This window comes from Hypanus sabinus, chromosome 22 (genome assembly GCF_030144855.1).
Source record: "Hypanus sabinus isolate sHypSab1 chromosome 22, sHypSab1.hap1, whole genome shotgun sequence".
Classification (NCBI taxonomy): domain Eukaryota; kingdom Metazoa; phylum Chordata; class Chondrichthyes; order Myliobatiformes; family Dasyatidae; genus Hypanus; species Hypanus sabinus.
This window is the reverse complement of record NC_082727.1, coordinates 35,702,239-35,719,733: the sequence shown is the minus strand read 5'-3', so window position 1 is coordinate 35,719,733 and position 17,495 is coordinate 35,702,239. Positions and strand designations below refer to the sequence as shown.

General features: G+C 41.4%; 1 protein-coding gene across 2 annotated transcripts in view; it reads right to left on the bottom strand.

The window, feature by feature from the left end:
* The window catches only part of LOC132379511 (tumor necrosis factor receptor superfamily member 6-like), a 60,927-nt gene that overhangs the window by 37,265 nt on the left and 6,167 nt on the right, over window positions 1-17,495 (bottom strand). For both annotated transcript variants that reach the window (XM_059947479.1, XM_059947480.1), the window contains exon 3: window positions 1,420-1,551. In XM_059947479.1, coding sequence (XP_059803462.1) covers window positions 1,420-1,551 — 132 coding nt within the window. The remainder of the gene's footprint in view (window positions 1-1,419; window positions 1,552-17,495) is intronic.

Below are 17,495 nucleotides of genomic sequence, written 5' to 3'. Positions count from 1 at the left end.
TCTAGGAAGATGCCAATCGATATTTGGGAAATTAAAATCTCCCATCACGACAACTGTGTTTCCAGGATCTGTTTCCCTATCTGCTCCTCGATACCCGTTACTATTAGGCGGCCTATAAAAAAACACCCAGTAAAGTTATTGACCCCTTCCACAGTGATCCCGTAGACAATCCCTCCATGGTGTCCACCTTTTCTGCAGTCATGACACTATCTCTGATCAACAGTACCATGCCCCCAACTCTTTTGCTTCCCTCCCTGTCTCTTCTGAAACATCTAAAAGCCGGCACTTGAAGTAACCAATCCTGTCCCTGAGCCATCCAAGTCTCTGTAATGGCCACTACATCATATCTCCAAGTTCTGATCCACGCTTTAAGCTCACCCGCTTTGTTCACAACACTCCTTGCATTAAAATAGATATATCTCAAGTCTTCGATCTGAGCGCGTCCCTTCTCTATCACCTGCCTATTCTCCCTCTCACACTGTCTACAAGCTTTCTCTATTTCTCTGGGGAACCTCCTCTTCCCCAGTCTCTTCAGTTCAGTTCCCACCCCCCAACAATTCTAGTTTAAATTCTCCCCAGTAGCCTTAGCAAACCTCCCCGCCAGGATATTGGTCCCCCTGGGACTCAAGTGCAACCCATCCTTTTTGTACAGGTTACACCTGCCCCAAAAGAGGTCCCAATGATCCAGAAATCTGAAACCCTGCCCCCGCACCAATACCTCAGCCACGCATTTATCCTCCACCTCATCCTATTCCTATTCTCACTGTCGCATGGCACAGGCAGTAATCCCAACACTACTACCTTTATGATCCTGCTTCTCAACTTCTTTCCTAACTCCCTGTAGAACCTCCTCCCTTTTCCTGCCTATGTCGTTGGTACCAATATGTACCACAACCTCTGGCTGTTCTCCCTCCCAACACAGGATATCTTGGATGCGATCCAAAACATCCTGGACCCTACCACCTGGGAGGCAAACCACCATCTGAGCTTCTTTCCTGCGTCCACAGAATCGCCTGTCTGACCCCCTGACTATAGAGTCCCCTATCACTACTTCCTTCCTCTTCCCTTCCCTAACCTTCTGAGCCACTGGAAAAAGATTGCACTTACTCTATATTCCATTGTTTTGTGTGTGCCAGATCTGCTGAGTTATTCCTGTGTGCTTGTGTAAAATGTAAGAAGCGTTGAGATTGGCATAAGACTCTGGAAAGGGAACAGCCCAGTTTTATCAACCACTGGGTACCTAGGGCAGGATAATGAATGCTGGCAGCCACATCCCAAGAATTGAAGACACTTTTAAAGAGTTGGCACTGGCCAAAGGGGCTCAGGAACCTATGGTGGAGTAGGATTCTCCCGATTCTATTTTACTGTCAATCTGTTCAGAAGTGATCTGATTGGACACTTTTGCTCAAGTTTACTCACCTTTTCCTTCCTGGCACGGCTGACATCGGAAACAGGAATCCAACAAGTTTACAGAATCTATATATCCCTGACCTTCACATGGAACGCATTGAGTGTCATAAGTATTGTTGCAGCGTTCCCGCAAATGGGTCCCTAAATTGCAAATAAAAGAAATGCATGGATAGTCAGAAATACCAAAACAAACCTCCAATTGTCTTACAAATAACTAGGTGCAGAATAAGATGTTTGAAACACTACATTTACAAATTCTGAACCTTTACGAATAATGGAATCTTTCTTAAAATGTTCTAATTTAATAAGAACATAGGAATAATCACAATAGAAGCAGTGGTATATCAATCAATCTCTTGGACCTGCTCCCCCAAACACCATAGTCATGGTTGATGCATGCATCAGACTCAACTGTTTTGGTATTACCCTTCAATCTTCTGTGGTCCAGAAATCTGCCTCACGCTGCAATAGATTTCATAGCTTCAACATATCTCTGCGTTGAAGAATTTCTAAGATCTGCGACACTCTGAGTGAAGAAATTCCTCCTCAATCCAGCCTACATGGTTGACATCTTATCATTATACCATGACCACCGGTTTTAGTACCCCCATCAGGTTAAACTTCTTCACGACATCTACAGTGTCAAGTTCCTTACGATCCAATATGCATTCTGTCCCATTCTTCAAGACTCCATAAAGGCCCATTTGGTTCAATCTTTCTTCATAAGACAAATCCATCTCATTCTAGTAAACCTTCACTGCAGGGCGTCATTCTCCAAATAACAAATTCAAAGCAGCAAGTAGAATCTCAATGCACCACAGTTTCTCAATGCAGTTTCAGCAAAGCTTAGTGTGGTTATCAAACATAACACAGTACAGGCCCTTTAGTTGATGATGTGGTGCAGACTTATTAACCTACTCGAAGATCAAACTAACCCTTCCCTCCTGAATAACGCTCAGTTTTTCTATCATCCATTTGCCTGAGATTCTTAGATGCCCCTACCTTATCTGCTTCTACCACCATCCATGGCAGCTTGTTCCATGTACCCCCCATTCCTTATGTAAAGAACTTACCTCTCATATCCTCCCCCCCCTCCATATTTTTCTCTAGTCACCTTAAAATAATGCTTCCTTATATTAGCCGTTTCTGCCCTGGCAGTCCACTCCATCTATGCCTGTTTTCATCTTGTATACCACTATCAAACAAGACCTCCTCTGGCTAACAATCCAGCCTGCTTAAGCATTAAAGAATTTGCATTTTTAATTACATGCTGCAATTCTTGTACAAGAAAATGAACATTTAACAGTTTAAAGCCCTTTAAATGACACTGCTGATCTATTCTATCTGCTACCCCGTTACAAATGTCACCCAGCCTCAAATCCAGTAGTGGGCTGGTTTCACTTTCAGTCTCAAATTTTCCAGTAGCCCCTAGATTCCCATCCCCTTCTTTCCATAAACTTCAGCTCACTGGAAATTCAAGGCTTTATACCTCATCCCACACTAATTCTCATTCATCAAACATGCCTGACCTCAGAAATTTAGCATAGGTCTGTCTCTCAAAATCAAAATAGAAAACTGGTGGACTTTTATAGGAGAGGAAAACTTTTAATTGGGGAAGAGCAAATTGTGAGGCTATAAGGCTAGAACTTACAGGTGTGAATTAGGATGATGTTTTTGTAGGGAAATGTTCTATGGACATGTGGTTAATGTTTAGGGATCTCTTGCAGGATGTTAGGGTTAAATTTGTCCCGGTGAGGAAGATAAAGAATGGTAGGGTGAAGGAACCATGGGTGACAAGTGAGGAAGAGAATTTAGTCAGATGGAAGAAGCCAGCATATGTGAGGTTTAGGAAGCAAGGATCAGATGAGTCTATTGAGGAATACAGGGTAGCAAGAAAGGAGCATAAGAAGGGGCTAAGGAGAGCAAAAAGGGGGCATGAGAAGGCCTTGGCAAGTAGGGTAAAGGAAAACCCCAAGGCATTCTTCAATTATGTTAACAACAAAAGTTTGACAGGAGTGAAGAAAGGACTGATTAGAAATAAAGGTGGGAAGATGTGCCTGGAGGCTGTGGAAGTGAGCGAGGTCCTCAATGAATACTTCTCTTTGGTATTCACCAATGAGAGGGAACTTGATGACGGTGAGGACAATATGAGTGAGGTTGACGTACTGGAGTATGTTGATATTAAGGGAGAAGAGGTGCTGGAGTTGTTAAAATACATTAGGATGGATAAGTCCCCAGGGCCTGACGGAATATTCCCCAGGCTGCTCCACGAGGCGATGGAAGAGATAGGATCTTTATGTTGTCCACGGGAATGGTACCAGAGGATTGGAGTAAGGCGAATGTTGTCCCCTTGTTCAAAAAAGGTAGTAGGGATAGTCCAGGTAATTACAGGCCAGTGAGCCTTACGTCTGTGGTGGGAAAGCTGTTGAAAAAGATTCTTAGAGATATAATCTATGGGCATTTAGAGAATCATGGTCTGACCAGGGACAGTCCATTGTGAAGGGCAGATCATGTCTAACAAGCCTGATAGAGTTCTTTGAGGAGGTGACCAGGCATATAGATGAGGGTAGTGCAGTGGATGTGATCTACATGGAGTTTAGTAAGGCATTTGACAAGGTAGGCTTATTCGTAAAGTCAGAAGGCATGGGATCCAGGGAAGTTTGGCCAGGTGGATTCAGAATTGGCCTGCCTGCAGAAGGCAGAGGGTCGTGGTGGAGGGAGTACATTCAGATTGGAGGGTTGTGACTAGTGGTGTCCCACAAGGATCTGTTCTGGGACTTCTAATTCTCATGATTTTTATTAACGACCTGAATGCGGAAGTGGAAGGGTGGGTTGGCAAGTTTGCAGACGACACAAAGGTTGGTGGTGTTGTGGATAGGATTTTCAAAGATTGCAGAGAGACATTGATAGGATGCAGAAGTGGGCTGAGAAGTGGCAGATGGAGTTCAACCCAGAGAAGTGTGAGGTGGTACACTTTGGAAAGACAAACTCCAAGGCAGAGTACAAAGTAAATGGTAGGATACTTGGTAGTGTGGAGGAGCAGAGGGATCTGGAGGTACATGTCCACAGATCCCTGAAAGTTGCCTCACAGCTAGATAGGGTAGTTAAGAAAGCTTATGGAGTGTTAGCTTTCGTACGTTGAGGGATAGAGTTTAAGAGTCACAGGGTAATGATGCAGCTCTATAAAACTCACACTTGGAGTACTGTGTCCAATTCTGGTCGCCTCACTATAGGAAGGATGTGGAAGCATTGGAAAGGGTACAGAGGATATTTACCAGGATGCTGCCTGGTTTAGAGAGTATGCACTATGATCAGAGATTAAGGGAGGTAGGGCTTTACTCTCTGGGGAGGAGGATGAGAGGGGACATGATAGAGGTATACAAGATATTAAGAGGAATAAATAGAGTGGACAGCCTCTTCCCCAGGGCACCATTGCTCAATACAAGGGGACATGGCTTTAAGGTAAGGGGAGGGAAGTTCAAGGTGGATATTAGTGGAAGGTTTTTCACTCAGAGAGTGGCTGGTGCGTGGAACACACTGCCTGAGTCAGTGGTGGAGGCAGATACACTAGTGAAATTTGGTACAGAGAGGAATTTAAGGTGGAGGGTTATATGGGAGGCAGGGTTTAAGGGTTGGCACAACATTGTGGGCCAAAGGGCCTGTACTGTGCTGTATTGTTCTATGGTGACAGATCAGAAGGAACAAGGTGTGTCCTCATACATAAATCACTAAAAGTCATCCCCGGTTCCCCATCTCCCTTCTTTATTCCGAGTCATCTACTATCAGATTACTTCTTTTTTTTAATTACTATTATTGTTGGTTTTTTTATGCATTTTCTACAACATGACAGATAAGAAAAAACCCCAAACCAAAATAAAAAAATTAATACAGTGCAAAAATAGACATACAATAATAATAAAATACAAAAAAGATAATTGAGAAAGCACCCAAATTGAAGTCACGTAAAGTTAGTATCCTCCCCAAGCCCCACAGCAAAAAAAAAAACTCCAGACCAACCACAACACAATATAGAGAATATAGATCAGGACATTCAAACCCCCAAAACTGTAAATACACTTGAAAACAGAAGATAATAATGTCTACTACCAAAAAAAAGAGCTGAAAGTATGGGACTGAAAAAAAAACCTTAATTAAGAGGAAGGTTATGAAAGTACTCAATAAAAGGCCCCCAGACCTTATGAAACTTTACATCCGAATTAAGAATTGAATAATGAATTTTTTCAAGGTCTAAACAGGACATAATATCATTAAGCCATTGAGCATGCGTGGGCGGGGCAACATCTCTCCATCTAAGGAGGATTAAATGTCTAGCCAGGAGAGAAGCAAAAGATAATATTCGACACTTAGTCGAACTCAAATGTATATGTCTCACCCAAAAAACCAAACAGAGCAGTTAAAGGGTTAGGTTTTAAGTGGTGATTCAGAATACAGGATAAAGTTATAAAAATGTCTTTCCAAAATTTCTCTAAGCCAGGACAGGACCAATACATATGAATAAGAGAAGCCTCACCCTTTTTGCATTTATCACAAAGAGGACTAATATTAGGGTAAAATCGAGATAATTTAGATTTAGACATTTGGGCTCTATGAACAATCATAAACTGTAAAAGGCAATGGCAAGCACAAAGAGAGGTTGAATTAACCAATTTGAGAATCGAGTCCCAAATCTCATCAGATAAAGAGATATTTAAATCATGCTCCCAAGCCATTCTAATTTTATCCACAGGGGCACACCGTAAGAATGCTAATTTATCACAAATAAATGATATTAAACCTTTACCCAGTGGATTAACAGAAAGAAAGAAATCCATAACATTTTTCTCAGGCATTTCAGGGAAGTTAGGAATTAAAGGGTTAATAAAATGTCTAATTTGGAGATATCTAAAACAAAAAAATTGGCATTAGGCAGATTGAATTTAGCAGAGAGCTGTTGAAAAGATGCGAAGCAATTATCGATAAAAAGATCTTCAAAACGTCTACTGCCCTTCCTATACCAATCATAGAATGTTGAATCATAAATCATACATGGTAGGTAAAAAAAAGGTGATTGTGTAAGATAGGACTAGAAAGGGAAAAACCATAAAAACCATAAAATTTCCTAAACTGAGCCCATATTCGCAAAGTGTGTCTAACAAGAGGATTAACAATTAGTCTATATACACTACTAGGGAGTACAGAGCCAAGAGGTGCAGAAATAGATAAATCTTTAGTGGAACTCAACTCCATTGTCACCCAATTAGGGCACTCAGGTTGGCTATGAAAAAAAGACCAAAAGGTAGTACAACGTATGTTAGCTGCCCAATAATATAAACGAAAGTTAGGTAAGACCATGCCATCCTCTTTTTTAGATTTTTGAAGATAAACTTTATTAATTCTAGAACGCTTACTCTTCCACAGATATGACAAAATAATAGAGTCTAAGGAATCAAAAAAGGTTTTAGGAACAAAAATTGGGATTTAGGGAGAACATACATTTTAACAACATTAATACAGCGAACCAAGGACATAAGATAGAGTTAACCATTGTGACAGACTCTGTTTTGTAGTATATAAAAGATTGGCAAAATTTTCACGAAGAAGATCTTTAAACTTCCTTGCAACTGTAATCCCAAGATAAAATTGATTATGAACTACTTTAAAAGGGAGGTCACGAAATGCTAATTCTTGGGTTTCTTTATTAATTGGGAAAAGTTCACTCTTACGTAAATTGTTTATAGCCAGAAAACTGGCTAAACTGATCAAGACGTGAAAACATTGGAGGCAAGGATGTGGACGGATTTGAAAGAAAAAGTAGTAAGTCATCAGCATAAAGAGAAACTTTATGCTCAACACCCCCCCTCCAGATCCCGGTCAGTTCAGGACAGCTTCGAAATGCTATCGCCAGAGGTTCTATAGCCAAATCAAAGAGAAAGGGACTTTCCTTGACGGGTGCCACATTTGAGGTTAAATAACTGGGATTGCTGAAAATTAGTCAAAACAGAGGCAGTGGGACACAGATACAGCAATCTGATCCAAGAGATAAAACTTCGACCAAAGTCAAATTTTTCTAAAACTGCAAAGAGGTAATTCCATTCTATACAATCAAATGCTTTCTCCGCATCGAGGGAAATAACGCATTCAGTAATCCCAGTTGAAGGTGAATATAAAATGTTAAATAAACTCCGAATATTAAAAAAAAGGAAGACAGTTTTTAATAAAACTAGTTTGATCATAATAGAGGGAATAACAGTTTCCAATCTATGAGCTAAAACTTTAGCCAAGATTTTAACATCAACATTAAGCAAAGAAATTGGCCTGTACGAGGAACATTCTGTTGGATCTTTACCCTTTTTTAATAAAAGAATAATAGATGCCTCATTAAAAGAGGGTGGCAATTTACCATAATTAAACGAGTCAGATAGTACTGAGAGTAACTGAGGAGAAAGTGAAGAAAATGGTTTATAAAATTCTACGGGGAACCCATCAGGTCCAGGAGATTTTCCTGAAGACAATGCAGAAATAGCGAAAGATATTTCTTCTGATGATATAGGCTCATTAAGTTTGGCTTTAAAATCAGATGAAAGCCAAGGAATATTCAGATTATTTAAGAAAAGATCAACAGAAATATTCTCATTCAGAGATTCAGAGGAATAAAGCCGAGAGTAAAAATTTTTAAATACGTCACTGATTTCTAGGTGATTCGATCTAAAATCCCCATTCTCCTTCCGGATCTTTGTAATATGTTGTTTGGCTTTGGAATGCCTCAGTTGATTAACTAGAAACTTACCAGATTTATCACCATGAATATAAAAGCGACTCTTACTTTCAAGAAGTTGGCGTTCAACAGGTTAGTAGACAGAAGAATAAATTTACTTTGAAGTTCTACGCGCTTCTTGTATATTTCAGGATTCTTAGTTTGAGCATACAATTGATCTAATTCTTTAGTCTGATTAATTAGGTCTAATCGATCTATACGGGACCTTCTATTAAGATTTGCTGTATATGAGATTATTTGACCCCTCAAATATGCTTTCATGGCATCCCAGACAATCTGGGGTGACATTTCAGATGATGTATTGGTGTTAAAATAAAAAGTTATCTGATCCTTAATAAACTTTAGAAAATCATCATCCAATAATAAAGCCGAGTTGAAACGCCAGTGTTTATTCCTCTGAGGGAGACCAGGAAAATTTAAAGACAAAGTAATTGGGGCATGATCCGAAATCAGTATACTCTGATAGTCACAAGAATGGACAAATGGAATAAGTTGATTATCAAGTAAAAAATAGTCAATTCTAGTAAAGGTATGGTGAACTTGTGAAAAAAAAGAATAATCTCTCGGTAGGATGAAGGAAACACCATATATCTGAGATACCAAAATTAGAAAGAAAAGACTGAATAGCTAAAGCAGATTTAGTAGGTGATCTAGTAACAGAGATTACTTCTTCACCCCTTTATCTCTATCACCTAACCTCTTCAAGCTTCTTATATTTTTACCCACCCGGATCCATCTATTACTTGCCAGCTCCTCCTCCTCCCCTCCCCACCAGCCATTTATTCTGCAATCTACTCTTCCTTTCCGGTCCTAACAAAGAGTTTCGGCCAGAAATGCTGACTGTTCATTTCCCTCTGTAGAAGCATCCTGGCTTTCTGAGGTCCTCTGGTGTTTAGTGTGTGTTGCACTAAACATTCACAGAGCATGGTAGGGATATTGCCTGGATTGGGGAACATGCCTTATGAGAATAGGTTGAGTGAACTCAGCCTTTTCTCCTTGGAGTGACAGAGGATGAGAGGTGGCCTCTTTGAGGTGTATCAAATGATGAGAGGCATTGATCATGTGCATAGTCAGAGTTTTTTTTTTCCTGGGGCTGAAATGGCTAGCACAAGGGGGCATAGTTTGAAAATAGGTACAGGGGAGATGTCGGAGTAATTTTTTTTTCCTTTTTTTTTGCACAGAGAGTGGTGAGTGCATGGAATGGGCTGCCGGTGGTGGAGGCGGAAACAATAGGGTCTTTTAAGAGACTCCTGGATGGGTACATGGAACTTAGAAAAATAGAGGGTTATGGATAAGCCTAGTTAGTTCTAAGCTAAGGACATGTTCGGCACAGCTTTGTGGGCTGAAGGGCCTGTATTGTGCTGTAGGTTTTCTATGTTTCTATGTTTCTAAGTGCATGGTCTAAAACCAATTAGGACCATAGCTGCTGTATTTTGTATAAATCTATTCTAAGATGCATTTGCAATATAGGCAGCAAAGGTTTGGCAGATTGACTGGATGGATCACACCCATGTCATATAAATAGAGATCAGCAGATTAGGTCTGTACTTTCTTGAGTTTAGAATACAAGTGGCTCTCTTTGAAAGGTATAAAATTATTACATGGATTGACAAGATAAACATAGGGTTAATATGTCCCTGTCTAGAACCAGTGGTCAAAGTTCAAAGTCAATTAATTATCAAAGTACATACACTGTATGTCACCATATATCATTTTCTTTCAGGGACACAGTAAATCCAATAAACACAATAGAATCTGAGAGACTGCACACAACAGGACAAAAACAACAAGCTGCAAAAGACGACAAACTGTTCAAATACAAAAGAAAAATAATAATAAATAAGTAAGCAATAAATATCAAGAACATGAAATGAAAAGTTCTCGATTTTGAGTCCATAGGTTATGGGAACAGTTCAGTGATAGGGCAAGTAAAGTTGAGTGAAGATATCCCCAAAGGCTCCAGGGGGCTAATAACTGTTCCTGACCCTGGTGATGAGAATCCTGAGGCTCCTGTATCTTCTTTCTGATGGCAGAAGCAAGAAAGGATCATGGCCTGGGTGGTCTGGTTCTTTGATGATGGATGCTGCTTTCCTATAACAGCATTCCTTGTAGATGTGAGTATAGGAATAGAATGAGGTGGAGGATAAATGCGTGGCTGAGGGATTGGAGCAGGGGACAGCTCTCTTGGGGCAGGTGTAACCTGTACATAAAAAAAGGGCTGCACTTGAATCCGAAAGGAACCAATATCCTGGAGGGGAGGTTTACTACAGCTGTTAGGGCGAGTTTCAACTAGGATTGCTGGGGGGTGGGGAGGACCAAAATGAAGAGACGGAGGAAGAGGCGGTTGGCTCATAAATAGAGAAAGCTTGGAGACAGTGCAAGAGGGAGGATAGGCAGGTGATAGAGAAGGGATGCGCTCAGACTGAAGGTTTGAGATGTATCTATTTTAATGCAAGGAGTATTATGAACAAAGTGAATGAGCTTAGAGTGTGGATCAGTACTTGGAGCTATGATGTGGCCATTACAGAGATTTGGATGGCTCAGCAGTAGGAATGATTACTTAGAGTGCCAGGCTTTAGATGTTTCAGGAAGGACAGGGAGGGAGGCAAAAGAAGTGGGGGCAGGGCACTGTTGATCAGAGATAGTGTCACAGCTGCAGAAATGGGGGAAGTCATGGAGGGAGTGTCTGCAGTCTCTGTGGGTGGAAGTTAGGAACAGGAAGGGTTCAATAACTTTACTAAGTGTTTATTATAGACAACCCAATAGTAATAGGGACATCAAGGAGCAGATAGGTAGTCAGATTCTGGAAAGGTGTAATAGTAACAGGGCTGTTGTGCTGGGAGATTTTAATTACCCAAATATTGATTGGCATCTCCCTAGAGCCAGGGGTTTAGATGGGGTGGAGTTTGTTAAATGTGTTCAGAAAGGTTTCCGGACACAATATGTAGATAAGCCTACAAGAGGAGAGGCTGTACTTGATTTGGTATTGGGAAATGAACCTGGTCAGGTGTCAGATCTCTCAGTGGGAGAGCATTTTGGAGATAGTGATCACAATTCTATCTCCTTTACCACAGCATTGGAGCAGGAACAGACAAGATAAGAAAATGTTTAATTGGAGTAAGGGGAAATATGAAGCTATCAGGCAGAAACTTGGAAGCATAAATTGAGAACAGATGTTCTCAGGGAAATGTACGGCAGAAATGTGGCAAATGTTCAGGGGATATTTGCATGGAGTTCTGCATAGGTATGTTCCAATGAGACAGGGAAATGATGGTAGGCTACAGGAACTATGGTGTACAAAGATTGTAGTAACTCTAGTTAAGAAAAGAAGAGCTTACGAAAGGTTCAGAAAACTAGGTAATGATAGAGATCTAGAAGATTATGCTAGTAGGAAGGAGCTTAAGAAAGAAATTAGGAGTGCCAGAAGGGACCATGAGAAAGCTTTGGTGGACAGGATTAAGGAAAACCACAAGGCATTCTACAAGTATGCGAAAAGCAAGAGGATAAGACGTGAGAGAATAGGACTAATCAAGTGTGACAGTGGAAAAGTGTGTCTGGAACCAGAGGAGATAGCAGAGGTACTTAATGAATACTTTGCTTCAGTATTCACTACAGAAAAGGATCTTGGTGATTGTAGTGATGACTGGCAGCAGACTGAAAAGCTTGAGCATGTAGATATTAAGAAAGACGATGTGGTGGAGCTTTTGGAAAGCAGCAAGTTGGATAAGTCTACTGGGACTGGATGAGTACCCCAGGCTACTGTGGGAGGCGAGGGAGGAGATTTCTGAGCCTCTGGCAATGTTCTTTGAATCATCAATGGGGACAGGAGAGATTCTGGAGGATTGGAGGGTAACAGATGTTGTTCCCTTATTCAAGAAAGAGAGTAGAGATAGCCCAGGAAATTATAGAGTCTTACTTCAGTGGTTGGTAAGTTGATTGAAAAGATCCTGAGAGACAGGATTTATGAACATTTGGAGAAATATAATATGATTAGGAATAGTCAGCATGGCTTTGTCAAAGGCAGGTCGTGCCTTATGAGCCTGATCAAATTTTTTGAGAATGTGACTAAACACATTGAAGGTAAAGCAGTCGATGTACTGTATATAGGTTTCAACAAGGCATTTGATAAGGTACCCAATGCAAGGCTTATTGAGAAAGTAAGGAGGCATGGGATCTTAGGGAGCATTGCTTTGTGGATCCAGAACTGGCTTGCCCACAGAAGGCAAAGAATGGTTGTAGACAGGTCATATTCTGCATGAAGGTCGGTGACTCAGGGATCTGTTCTGGGACCATTACTCTTTGTGATGATTATAAATGACCTAGGTGAGAAAGTGGAGGGATGGGTTAGTAAACTTTCTGATGACACAAAGGTTAGGGGTGTTGTGGATAGTGTGGAGGACTGTCAGAGGTTACAGTTGCAATACTGGGCTGAGAAGTGGCAGATAAGAGTTCAACCCAGATAACCATATAACCATATAACAATCACAGCACGGAAACAGGCCATCTCGGCCCTCCTAGTCCGTGCCGAACTCTTAATCTCACCTAGTCCCACCTACCCGCATTCAGCCCATAACCCTCCACTCCTTTCCTGTCCATATACCTATCCAATTTTACCTTAAATGACACAACTGAACTGGCCTCTACTACTTTTACAGGAAGCTCATTCCACACAGCTATCACTCTCTGAGTAAAGAAATACCCCCTCGTGTTTCCCTTAAACTTCTGCCCCCTAACTCTCAAATCATGTCCTCTCGTTTGAATCTCCCCTACTCTCAATGGAAACAGCCTATTCATGTCAACTCTATCTATCCCTCTCAAAATTTTAAATACCTCGATCAAATCCCCCCTCAACCTTCTATGCTCCAATGAATAGAGACCTAACTTGTTCAACCTTTCTCTGTAACTTAAGTGCTGAAACCCAGGTAACATCCTAGTAAATCGTCTCTGCACTCTCTCTAATTTATTGATATCTTTCCTATAATTCGGTGACCAGAACTGCACACAATATTCCAAATTTGGCCTTACCAATGCCTTGTACAATTTTAACATTACATCCCAACTTCTGTACTCAATGCAGTGTGAAGTAGTTCATTTTGGTAGGTCAAATATGATGGCAGAATATAGTATTAATGGTAAAACTCCTGGCAGTGCAGAGCATCAGAGGGATCTTGAGGTCAGAGTCCATAGGACACTCAAAGCTGCTACGTAGGTTGACTCTGTGGTTAAGAAGACATATAGTGCATTGGCCTTCATCAATCGTGGGATTGAGCTTAGGAGCTGAAAAGTAATGTTGCAGCTATATAGGACCCTGGTCAGACCCCACTTGGAGTATTGTGCTCAGTTCTGGTCGCCTCACTACAGGAAGGATGTAGAAACCATAAAAAGATAGAAAGGGTTCAGGGGAAATTTACAAGGATGTTACCTGGATCGGGGAGCATGCCTTATGAGAATAGGTTGTGTGAACTTGGCCTTTTCTGGTTGGACTGACGGAGGATGAGAGGTGACCCGATAGAGGTGTATATGATGAAAGGCATTGATCATGTGTATAGTCAGAGGCTTTTTCCACAGTGCTGAAATGACTATCACAAGAGGGCATAGTTTTAAGATGCTTGGAAGTAGGTACAGAGGGGATATCAGGGGTAAGTTTTTTTATTAAATGCAGAGAGTGGTGAGTGCATGGAATGGACTGCCAGCGAGAATGGTGGAGGCAGATATGATAGGATCTTTTAAGAGACTCCTGGATAGGTACATGGAGCTTAGAAAAATAGAGGGCTATGGGTTAGCCTAGATAATTTCAGAAGTAATGACAGGTTTGGCACAGCTTTGTAAGTCAAAAGGTCTGTATTGTGCTGTAGGCTTTCTATGTTTCTATGTGCTTAATGGTGAGGAGAGCTTTACCCATGATGGAGTGGGCTGTTTTTTTGTAAGATTTTCTGTTCAAGGGCTTTGTTGTTTCCAGACCAGGCCAAGATGCAGCCAGTCAATATACTGTCACCACACATCTACAGAAGTTTGTCAAAGTTTTAGATCTCATCCTGAGTCTTCTCAAACTTCTGAGGAAGCAGAGGAGCTGCCATGCTTTCTTCGTAATTGCACTTACATCCTGGGCCCAGGACAGATCCTGTAAAATGGTAGCACAGAGGAATTTTAAGTTGCTGACCCTCTCCATATCCGATCTCCCAATCTCTCTACTCATGGACGTCTGGTTTCATCCTCCTGCAGTCAATAATCAGCTCCTTGGTCTTGCTGACATTGAGTGAGAAGCTGTTGGCATGGCACCTCTCAGAGATCTTCAGTCTCCCTCCTATATGCTCATTCATAGCCACCTTTGGTTCAGCCAGCAATGGTGGTGTCATCAGCAAAATTAAGTATGGCATTGGAGCTGTTCTTGGCCTCACAGTTCCAAGTGGAATGCAAGTGCAACCGGGGGCCATGCACACAGTCTTGGGGTGCTGATGAAGATTGTGGAGGTGATGTTGTTGCTGATGTAAACTCTCTGAGGTCTGCAAGTGAGGAAATCGAGGATCCAGTTGCGCACGGAGGGTTTGAGGCCACGGTTTTGAAGCTCATTGATTTGCTTTGAGGGGATGATAGTATTGAATGTAGAGCTTATTCAATACAGGACATCCTTATGTTTGCATTTTGCTGTGGACCTGTGAGGCTGGTAGGCAAATTGGCGTGGATTCAAGTTGCTTCTCAGGTGGTTGATATGTTTCATCACCAACTTCTCAAAACACTTCATCACAGCAGATGCAAGTGCTACTGGACGATAGTTATTGAAGCTGTTAGCACATTCTTCTTAGGTACTGGTATTATAGAAGCCTGTCTGAAGCAGTTGGGTACATCAGAACCTCTATATAAATGACTGGCCATTCGGGTCTGAAACGAGAAGGAATTACTTCACCCAAAGAGTGGTAAATCAGTAAAATTCATCATCCGAGAAGAGTGATGACATTGACTTGCTTTGCATACCCAAGGTGAAACTTCAAAATGAGGAAGAAATGTGATCTGAGTTTCTTTGACAATAGAATGATTGTTAATGCCAGACAAGGTGGTTTGAGTATCTCAGACACTACTGATCTCCTGTGAATTTACAGAGAATGGTGCAAGAAACAATAAAAAGAAATCCAGTGAGCTGCAGTTCTGTCAGTGAAAATGCCTAGTTAATGAGTGAGGTCAGAGGAGAATGGCCAGACCAGTTCAAGCCGACAGGAAGGAGTCAGTAAGTCAAATAACCTTGTGTGCAGAAGAGCAGCTCTGAAAGTTCAATTAGACTTTGAAGTAGATGGGCTACAGTCGCAGAAGACCATAAACATACACCCAGTGGCCGCTTTATTAGATACTAGAGGTACCTAATAAAGTGGCCAGAGGGTATGTCATGAAATTTGTTGTTTGAATCAGAATCAGGTTTAAAATCACTGGCACATGTTGTGAAATTTGTTTTGTGACAGCAGTACATTACAATACGCAACTATAAGTTACAATAAGAAGTATATATAAAAAGTAAGTTACATAAGTCATGCAAAATAGAGGGGGAAAAAGTAATGAGCAAGTGTTCATGGGTTCATTCTCCATACAGAAATCTGATGGTGGAGGGGGAAGATGTTCCTGAAATGTTGAATATGTGTCTTCAGGCTGCTCATTGATGGTAGTAAACCCGCTTTCTTCCCGGACATCTCAGGAAATGGCTCGCTAGCCCTCACTGGCAGTCACGCAACTCAGCACTGAGATATCTACCGTTCTCTGGCCTCGTATGTCTAGGGCATACACGTCTCTCCCACCGAAGCCCTGGTTTGTGTGATTTGCTGCCCTGTTACAGCTCGTCGGCAGGAAATAACAGACCGCACACTACATATAATTAAAGGAAGAATATTTCTGAATATTAACTTAAGAGTTAGTAAAGAAAAGAAAGAAGAAAACAAGAAGGGCCCCATTATAATTAAAGTCAAACGTACACAGGTTGGAACTCAAATTTTCTAAAAGTCATATTCACCAATCTTCAGTTGACTCCTGTACCTACTCCATCAAATCATGGTCCTCACTGGATCGAATCCTACAAACAGTTCTCTCCAGCGTCTTCTCTCTTCAACACCCACCGAACAAAGACCAAGGCTTACACCGGTGTCAGGCACAAAAAAAAAACCGCTCCCCAGCCTTCTCTCCTGATTGAATGGCCCACATTCCTAAGCACCCGTCATCTCCAACAATAAACCAAACATTGCTTAAACAGGATTACATGAAATACCCTACAACGTTAACAGTGAAACCTTCACCAGGGTGTTACAGTAGCAATGAGAAGAGAGCATGTCCTGGGCGACGGGGGTCCTGAATGATGGATGCCACCTTAGTGAGTCATCACCTTTTGAAAGTGTCCTCGACGCTAGGGAGGTTGGTGGTCATAATGGAGTTGACTGAGTTTACAACTTTCTGCAGATTTTTCTGATCCTGTGCAGTGGCCCCTCCACACCAGATCATGATGCAACCAGTTAGAAAGCTCTCCACAGTATATCTGTAGAAGTTTGTGAGTGTCTTTGGTTTCATTCCAATACTCCTCAAACTTCTAATGGAGTTTGTGGAGACAATACAGTGCAAGATATTGAAAATTAGTAAAATTGCAAGAAAAATAATTTTTAAAATAGTGCAAAAGAAGAAAATACAGGTAATGTTCATGGGTTCATAGACTTCAGGAATCTTCTGATGGCAAAGGAGAAGAACCTATTCCTAAAACATGCATCTTCAGTCTCGTGTACCTCTTCCCTATGGTAGTAATGAGAAGAGGACTTGGTGTATCATGTAAATGAAGGCAGGATCTTTGTTTCTTCTATTTTTGGTCTTATAACATATAACCATATAACAATTACAGCACGGAAACCGTCCAGCTCAGCCCTTGTAGTCTGTGCCGAATGCTTACTTTCACCTAGTCCCACCGACCTGCACTCAGCCCATAACCCTCCATTCCTTTCCTGTCCTTATACCTATCAAATTTTTTTTGAATGACAAAATCGAACCTGCCTCTACCACTTCCAGTGGAAGCTCGTTCCACACAGCTACCACTCTGAGTAAAGAAGTTCCCCTTCATGTTACCCCTAAACTTTTGCCCCTTAACTCTCAACTCATGTCCTCTTGTTTGAATCTCCCCTACTCTCAATGGAAAAAGCCTATCCACATCAACTCTATCTATCCCCCACATAATTTTAAATACCTCTATCGTCCCCCCTCAATCTTCTACGCTCCAAAGAATAAAGACCTAACTTGTTCAAACCTTCTCTGTAACTTAGGTGCTGAAACCCAGGTAACATTCTAGTAAATC